This window comes from Schistocerca gregaria, chromosome 4 (genome assembly GCF_023897955.1).
Source record: "Schistocerca gregaria isolate iqSchGreg1 chromosome 4, iqSchGreg1.2, whole genome shotgun sequence".
In the NCBI taxonomy this organism is placed as follows: Eukaryota; Metazoa; Arthropoda; class Insecta; order Orthoptera; family Acrididae; genus Schistocerca; species Schistocerca gregaria.
In genome coordinates, this window is record NC_064923.1 from 101920413 (window position 1) to 101929847 (window position 9435).

Sequence of the window (9435 nt, forward strand, 5' to 3'; positions counted from 1 at the left end):
GCAGCCAATACGGTCGCAAAACCGTCTGAGCCTCTGATTCAGACCCTCCACCCGGCTCTGCACCAAAGGTCCGCAGTCGGTTCTGTCAACGATGCTGCAGATGGTGAGCTCTGCCTTCATCTCGTAAGCAAGACCGGCAGCCTTCACCAAATCAGATAGCCGCTGGAATCCAGAGAGAATTTCCTCAGATCCAAAGCGACACACGTCATTAGTGCCGACATGTGCCACCACCTGCAGCTGGCTGCACCCTGTGCTCTTCATGGCATCCGGAAGGACCCTTTCGACATCAGGAATGACTCCTCCCGGAATGCACACGGAGTGCACACTGGATTTCTTCCCCTCCTTAGCCGCCATATCCCTAAGGGGCCCCATTACGCGCCTAACATTGGAGCTCCCAACTACCAGTAAGCCCAACCTCTGCGATTGCCCGGACCTTGAAGGCTGAGAATGATCCTCTGAAACAGGGCAGGCAGCTGCATCTGGCTCAGCCAGAGACAGTGCCTGAAACCGGTTTGTCAGACGCACCGGGGAGGCTTTCTGGTCAGCTTCCGGGGACGCCTTTCGCTGCCTGCCACGCCTTGGAACGACCTCCCAATCAACCACAGGCGAGGGCTCAGCCCCACTGCGGGCAGCAACCGGGGCAACCACAGCGGCAGACCGATCTGGGGACAGACGGGATGAGGTTGACATCCCCGTGATACCCGAGTCCGGCTCCCCACAGTGGTGCCCATTGGCAACAGCCTCAAGCTGCGCGACCGAAGTCAGCGCCGATTGCAGCTGTGAGCGAAGGGATGCCAAGTCAGCCCTCATCCGAACACAGCAATCGCAGTCCCTGTCCATTCTAATCGATGTTTAACAACAGTTACTGAAACACGAGTCGGTGCCTAGATAACGCAAGCGGAACACGCAAAGTATGAGCACACTGTGCATGTGCAGAAACAAGGAACTTTGGCACGCTGCCAGATACTGCTGCTAAAATCGAATGTTAATATTTTCCTATTATAGAAATGGATTTTGTGCTTTTGTGTCTCCTTAATCTCTATTGTGTTGCTTGCTTTGTTTTCGTGACAATGTCTAATATGTTGTTTGCTTTGTTTTCGGGACACTTCGAAAAGTTACACAAGATACAGATTTTTTCCTATTATGTTCTCTGACAATATAGAAGAAATACCTCAAACCTAAAAGATATTTGTTTATTACAGAGAAAAACTTACGCTATGCATAAATAGAACGTAATTAGACAAAGTCTTTTAATGAAAATTATTTAAATGTGAAGAGGTCAGAGTTATTTGACGAGAAGAACAATTTTCTATGTTACTTGGGATATAACCATATTAGCAAGAAAACAAAATTTAAAAGATAAAGCAAAAAGACACAATTTACTGCATTTTGGTTATTGCTTGATGTGTTTGCACGTTGCAAGTACACATTTTCTCTAGCAAATAAATGAATACCGATATGTTCTGAAATGTTTGGATGACACTTTTCCTAATCTTTCAGTTCTCAGGAGTGCAATGAATTTACCATATGACCCTTGACAAGAACTACCACCATGAATTCTGCTGTGGACATTAATAAACTCAATTATAACTGCTTGTTCCAATAATTTTGCTACTATATTTTTGTTTTATCGTAAAAAGAATAGTCCCTCATAACTTCACTTTCTCCGTTAAGATGCCATAATGCATAACAGACATCTCCCACAACACACACAATTTTGTCGCAAACGATGACCACTCTGCACAGGAATGAAAGACCAGTGGCTCTGCAGTAGACTCACTTGTCTCGAGTAGTCAGTTGAGACAAAAAAGTCTGTCGTGTAAAAGGGGACTTAACGTGTAACTTGATTCATCCCACATCCCTAAAGGAATGGAATTGAGAGTTATTTACTACCCCCAAAAACTCCTGTACTGAAATTTGTGGAGTTGTTATGATTTTCTAAGAAATAATTACATTTAATGTTTGTTGCACGGTATTGTGCCAGTAGGAATCAAATAATTCTTTTGATAAATGGTAACCATGGTAATTGACACTTAGATGTACATTACTGTATTAGTCTGGCAAAGATGCGTCTTGTACTGAAGCCTGACATTTGGTGAGGTAAGATGGCAGGATCTGGAAGTTTATGTATGGTATTACTACTATTTTCTGAAATGAAATGACGTGAGTTTTACCAGATGGTCTAAACAAGTTTTGCAGTTGAGCAAATATACACACACTTGTTGAGTTTAACACATACATTGTAGAATTGTGTTATGAGAAGAACATCAAGTTACCTATAACCTACACACACTTAAAGCAGATTGTAGTTTTCGTAAGAACTCTCAAAATGAATAAAAAAGTTTGTTATCAACGACAATCTACTCGTACACCAACTTCGATACTCCGAAAATCACATTTAAGTACGTGACAGAGGTTCATCAAACCACCTTCATGGTATTTTTTTTATTATTCCATTCTTGAACAGTGTGCAGAAAGAATAAACATCTATATCTTTCCATGTGAGATCTGATTTCCCTTAAATTATGATGATGATCGTTTCTCACTATGTAGGTCGGGATTCGACAAAATATTTCCGTTTTCGGAGGAGAAAACTAGTGATTGAAATTTCGTTCAAGATTCCGCCACATCGAGAAACTCCTTTCTTTTAACGATGTCCACCCCATATCCTGTGTCATGTCTGTCACAAGCCTCCCCTGCTCCTCAATAATACAAAACGTGCTGCCCTTTTTTAACTATCTCGATGTACTCCTTTAAACCTAGCTCGTAAGGATCCCACACTGTGCAGCAGTACTGCAAACGAGGACAGACAAGCGTAATGTAGGTAATCTCTCTAGTAGATGTGTTACATTTCCTAAGTGTTCTACCGAAAAAACGCTCTTTGGTTTGCCTTCCCCACAACATTTTCTATGGGTTCTTCCCGATTTAAGTTGTTCATAATTGTAATTCTTAGGTATTTAATTAAATTTACGGCCTTCAGATTGAACTGATTTATCATGTATACAAAGCTTAATGGATTCCTTTTAGCACTCATGTGTATGAGCTCACACTTATCGTTATGGGGTAGGTTGTTATTTTCGCACCATACAGATACCTTTTCTAAATCATTTTGCAATTTGTTTTGATCTTCTGATGACTTTTAGATGATAGATGAGAGCATCATCTGGAAACAACCTATGATGGCTGCTCAGATTGCCTCCTAAATCGTTTATATAGATAAGGAACTGGAGAGGCCGTATAACACTACCTTGGCGAACGCCAGAAATCAGGTTTACTTATACGAGCACTTTCATAACTAGCATACTACACGAAGGAAAGCCGAAGTCGATCAAAAGTGTTTAATAGCACATAATTAAACTACCTCTATTAATACCATATCTATTAAACCCCTAAAAATGTACATAAACTGTTTAAACAGTCAGTATTTCAGATGAGGCAAACTATTATGTAATTATGTTGGCTTACATATCGTACTATTATTTACAATCTTTTAACACTCTCCTGCAAGTTCATATTTCATCACTAAATAAAGAATTTAACTCTGTATTTATTTTCATTAGTTACTTCTATCCCAATCAAAGTTTTCATTCTTGATAGCTTCTTTGCTGATAAGGCCTGAGTAAGAATGTCAGCTGCCTGATCTTATGTTGAAACATATTCGACATTGATCTTCTTCTCATTGACTTACTGTCGTACATACTGATAACGTGTTTCAATATGTTTAGAGCGTTCATAGAATCCTGCGCCTTTGATATGTTTAATGGCACTTCGATTGTCAATGCATAAAGTAGGAATTGAACTCTTTTCAATAATGTAAATTTCTTTCAATAAAAGATCACGCCATACTAAAGATTTACTTGCCTCACTGTCAGCAACAAATTCAGCTTCCATTGATGATTGTGCAACTCATTTCTGGGGTCAATTCTAATGTCCAATACCACCCGTCGGCTTTAACCAATGACATAATGTGTGATGTTATTTTGTTTGTGTCGAAGATTGCTGTCGATGAACATTAAATGATTACTCTGGATTTCCTCATTATGCCCTTATATCAACAATAGGATGTAGGTTGTTTTGTTTTAATCTCGTAATTTGTTTGCGGCATCTTTTGTTAATGAAAGTAGCCGTGATTTATAAGTAGTTGTGATTTATAGGATCTTGATTTTTGACGCTGTTCGTTATGGATGAGTCTTTTTACGTTACTGTATTGTGCCAGTGCTAATTTTTTGCTTTCTCTCAAGGCAGGTTTTTCTGTCGCTTTAAGATTTTCTGGTTGCAATGGTGGGCCGAGGGCTATTGCTGTGTCTTCCCCAGAGGGTTTATGTTACTGACTCGTGGTTTCATTTTTTTTTTAACTATTTTAAAATTTTGCGTCTGGTTGAGGACAGGTGGTAGGGAAGAACTGATTCGGGTGGTACCTCGTTCGTGCCTGGCAGTTTGTGTTTCTTATTATTTTTTTCTTTAGTTATTCTGGATTTTGCTTCTTTCATTACAGTTTGACTTTCTAACATTATTATTTATTGTTATGTCCTTATTTCGTTCTTGTCAGCCTCGATCTTTGACTGCTTTGGAAGTTCATTTGCGGTAAGTTTCTTTTTATGTAGCCACTTTCATGTTTTCCTTTTCGATGTTTTTGCTACACTTCTCTTATTTTTAGTGTCACTGCTGGTGTATGAATTTAACTGAGTGTTATTTGGAGCTACTGTAGCTGGTGTGAATTTCGTGTAGTATAGTTAACGGTTGCAAGGTTTGGTCATTTTTGCGTTTTATTTCTTTGCATTACAGTAATGTGTGTAAAGATTTTCATTTTCTGAAAGTCTAGTCGTATTCTGTAGTTCACTAATAAGATCACTTTTTAGGAACGTTTCTGATATAAGATTTTTGTGCAACAAACAGTAATATTGGAATCGGTAACTAGAAATGACCTACTACTCAGGTTGCTTGTAGTTACCGATTCCAACTATTCGACCGTTTATTATTTAGATCGTTTTGCCGTACATGTGGAAAATATAATATATGCACTCGTAATTGCTCTCATGTTCTTATTTATTTCAGTCATCTTCAACTCGTTTAAATGAAATTTGCACGTAAATAATAGTCGTGTTAAATGTATTATTTTATGGCATGCTACATTCGTTTGTTTAAGAGTATGATCCGCCCTATTCATAGAGTTGCAGCAACTTTGCCTTACGTATGTCGTCATTGGTCAAAGCAGACGGGTGGTGTCTGACACTAGGATTTATCCCGTTTCTGTAGTTTACTTTTCCACATTACTGGTCCACCACAAAACTTCATTAAAACTCCACTTGCTGAACGTCTAGTCAATTTTTCACCTGTATAATCAGAATCGCTATCACCTTCCATAGCAGAATTGTTCGTTTTCCTAAACTGAATTCCATTATTCATTGTACCCTTCGAATAGCGAAGAATTCATTTAATTAATTTTAGGTGTGCTTCAGTAGGCGAATCTTGTGCTCTTGAAGCAACATTTACAGCATAAGCTAGATCTGGACTGTCCCAATGTTAAGTATGTAACACTGCCTACAATTTCTCGCTAAGTGTCGGTATCACTAGCTGGTCGTGAATTACCAAGTATCCATCTACGTCACCAATACAAAGAATAAATACACCAAAGATACTTGCACAGATGTAACAGAAACAAATATGAACTTGTAATATTATTTACAATCCTTTAACACTTACAAAACCAAAAATACGTAAGCTTTTTCTGTTTATGCTTGCACTGAGATGTGCTCTTTCCTTTGTATCCGGTGTGGTTATGTATCGACATTGCTCAAGTAAATTATGAACTGAAGTATCTTTGCCAAAATGCCGAAGTTTTGATGTGAGGGAAAGATGTGAGAGAGGTGAATGTTGTGTTGATTATTTTTGTGTTTATTTATTAGATGCCTGCCAAATCTACAATATGAGTAGATTTAGGTTTCCTGTGAAACGAACTCATGTTTCGTTGTTCTGTACACAACGAACAACAAACAACAGTAGTCGATTGTTTCATTCAGGAGCAGGTTGTAGTAGATTATGGTTTCTATCCAAAACGCGTCGGCTCAATTTACAAGCTGTTCGTAACCTTTCATGCTCTTCCGCTGCACTTCAAATAAAGCCTCCAGCGGAATCTGTTGTAGATATTTTCGACCGAGAGGCGAAGCTATATCAGCGCCAGAGAGCAGCCCTGGCCGCTGATGTTGAGTTGTACGACTATTTGAAGGAAGAAGTTGGCTACAGACTGGCAGATCGTATATTCGACATCAAGAGAAAATTCAACTGTGCTGTTGATTTGGGTTGTGGCCGTGGATATGTATCAAGGCACGTTCTTGGCGATGCTGTTGAGCGACTAATTTTATGTGACATGTGCCCAACTTGGCTCGACCAAGCAGTTCTTCCAGAAAGTGTGGAAGTTGAACGAAAGATAGTCGATGAAGAGAAATTACCATTTCAGCCAAATTCAGTCGATTTAGTTATTAGCTCATTAAGTCTCCATTGGGTGAATGACTTGCCTGGTACTTTTCACCAAATATTAACATGTCTAAAAAATGATGGTGTATTGATTGCCGCTTTATTTGGAGGTGACACATTGTTTGAACTTCGTTCGTCACTACAGTTAGCTGAATTGGAAAGACATGGGGGACTTTCTCCACATATTTCGCCATTCACAGAGATACGTGACATAGGCAGCTTACTAACAAGAGCTGGATTCACAATGTTGACTATTGACACTGATGAAATAGTTGTAAATTACCCATCTATGTTTGAACTAATGTGGGATTTGAAGGGAATGGGAGAAAATAATGCCGCTCGTAACCGGAAACTTAATTTGCGTCGTGATACTATGGTAGCAGCTGCGGCGATTTACAAGGAACTGTATGGTAAACATAAAGACGATGGAACATCATCAGTTCCAGCGACGTTTCAGATCATTTATATGTTAGGATGGAAGCCAGATGCTTCTCAACCAAAACCATTGGACAGAGGAACTGGCGAAGTTTCTCTCAGGGACCTTTATAGATTAGATGAGATTATAGCAGAAACCAAAAAAGTTCAAATAGATCCTGAGAAAGATATTGATAGGAAGTAATGCTTTGTGTCATACATGACTTCTGATTTTCTGCAGCTGTACAGCTAAGAGAGTATGTGTATCAAACATAGTCACATTTTATTCAGGAGTGTATGGAAATGCACATTGAAATGATGAAAGATATGTTTGTTGCCATTGTAACTAGTCTTTATGTAATGAGCAGTATTTCTCTGCCATTTTTTGTTTTTCATTAATTGTGTTAGGCCTATCAAAATCCTGCAGTCAACCTTTTTATAATAAACAAGCAGGGATGATAGCTTGAAAAAAAAATATTGTTGGCTGCCTGCATGGTACTTTCATTTTGTATCTTGAAGTGTTATATAAGTGCCGTGCATATGGTTATATGGTTGACTAATGAATATGTTGTTTTTGACATGTACTACGACATGCTGTGTCAAACACTTTCCAAAGGACAATAATGAATTACTCGGCCTTCGCTGCAAAGCTGAAATTGCAATGGTGTAAACACAAGGAAATAAAATAAGTCAAATGGCAAAATGCGTTATCATTTAGACAAAGCTTTTTTCTTGTTGCCATAAGGCTGTGTGTGTCAAGATCTTTGGATGACAAATAGCTGTAGCTTTATAAGTAGTGTTTCCTTTGAGAGTACATAATGTAATTATAGCACATGTTATGCCTGCAAAGGATGATTTGAGATAATTTGGAACCACCTTTCAAGAAAAGTATCAGCTTCACACAATAAATATAGAAAGCGCATCATTGTACCTCTATTATAATTCTGTTGTTGGCCTTCAGTCCAATGACTGGTTTGATGTAGCTCTCCATGGTACACAATCCTGTGTAACAGCAGGTGTACAGACAGCCAGCCAGTTGCAAATAACATTTACCAAGGTGTCAGTGATCTTAAACCTGTCTTCCTCGGGAGAACAGCCTGTTTGTACTATTTACAACTGTATGTCCTTTGGAAAGAGTCTTGGATACCTTGGCAGACAGGAATATCAATATTTTGAACAGGCTGCACTACAGGCACAGTTACAGAACAGCAAGTGTCTTGTGGGGAAGACAGTTTTAAGTCTGTCGAATCCATGGTATTTATTGCAGCTGGTTGGCTGTTCATAGATCCACATTTCTGTACCCATTGTTGTAGTGCAGCCATGTTCAGAATATTGAAAATTCTGTGTGAGCCTCCTCATTTCTGCATATCCACTGCAACCTAAATCCATTTGAACCCACTTTCTGTATTTAAGCTTTGGTCACCCTCAGCAATTTCCCCCACCCTCTCTTTTCTTTCTTATTGTGTCTCATTATTCTGTTTCTAGAATGGCCACTCTTTTAACATGGTAGGCATAACCTCTGGATGTATTATATGTACTTTACTGTAATAAATAAGCTACTGTAAAAATCAATATTATGAAAAGGATAATTGCCACTCACCATGTAGCAGGGATGCTGAGTCGCAGGTAGCCACATCAAGAAGACTGTCACACAATAGGCTTTTGGCCAATATGGCCTTCGTCAAAAATAAGATAACAAACACACACACACACACACACACACACACACACACACACACACACACCAGTTGGGAAGTTTGATCAAGGGTGGGGGATAATGGAAAAGGAGAGAAGTAATAATACTGAGTGCATTGGTGGAGTAGAGGGCTGTGTAGTGGGGGAATGGGAACAGGGAAGGAGGTAGATGGGTAAAGACAATGACTAATAGAGGTTGAGGCCAGCAGGGTTACGGGAACGTAGGAAATATTGCAAGGAGAGTTCCCACGTGTGCAACTCAGAATTTTCATACTATTGTTACATTCCATTCTGGGTTTTCCATTCGTTGCTGTTCTGAATTGCGCAGGTGGGAAATTTTCCTTGCAATATATCCTATGTTCCAGTAACCCTCCTGGCCTCAAATTTTGTGAGTCATTGTCCTAACCCATCCATCACCTACATTGTTCCCATTCCAGCACCCTATTCCCCAGCCTTTTTACTTCTCTCCTTTTCTGCTACTCCCTCACCCTCTCTCCCCCACCCTCGATCTAATCTCCTGACTGCATACCCTTTCTCCACCTCGTCCCTGCAAGCTCCCACTCCAGACTGCCTCTCCCATCATGCACTGCTGTTCGTAGTCCGGTTTCACGAGCATATGGGGAGTAGCAACTATCCTTTTCATAATATGGTTACATTCCATCCTGGATTTTCTGCTGTAGATAACGCTGCACATCTTCTGTAATGTAGAAGGATTTTCAGGCATTCAAGTAAATAATAGGTACATTGGTGCAGGCTTGTGGACATTTCATCTTTCTTATCTCTAGATTTATGGATTGAAAAGTTTTGTTAGCTACATGGCAACTACTAGTGTTTGTTGTAAGGTTGCAGGAT

At 39.5% G+C, this 9435-nt stretch overlaps 1 protein-coding gene across 1 annotated transcript; it reads left to right on the forward strand.

The window, feature by feature from the left end:
* Positions 1 to 5811: 5811 nt before the first annotated feature.
* Positions 5812 to 7363, forward strand: LOC126268200 (arginine-hydroxylase NDUFAF5, mitochondrial). The gene has a single exon (XM_049973824.1). It carries the CDS (start codon positions 5927 to 5929, stop codon positions 7091 to 7093), a length of 1167 nt encoding a protein of 388 aa, XP_049829781.1. The 5' UTR covers positions 5812 to 5926; the 3' UTR covers positions 7094 to 7363.
* The last annotated feature ends 2072 nt before the right edge of the window (positions 7364 to 9435 follow it).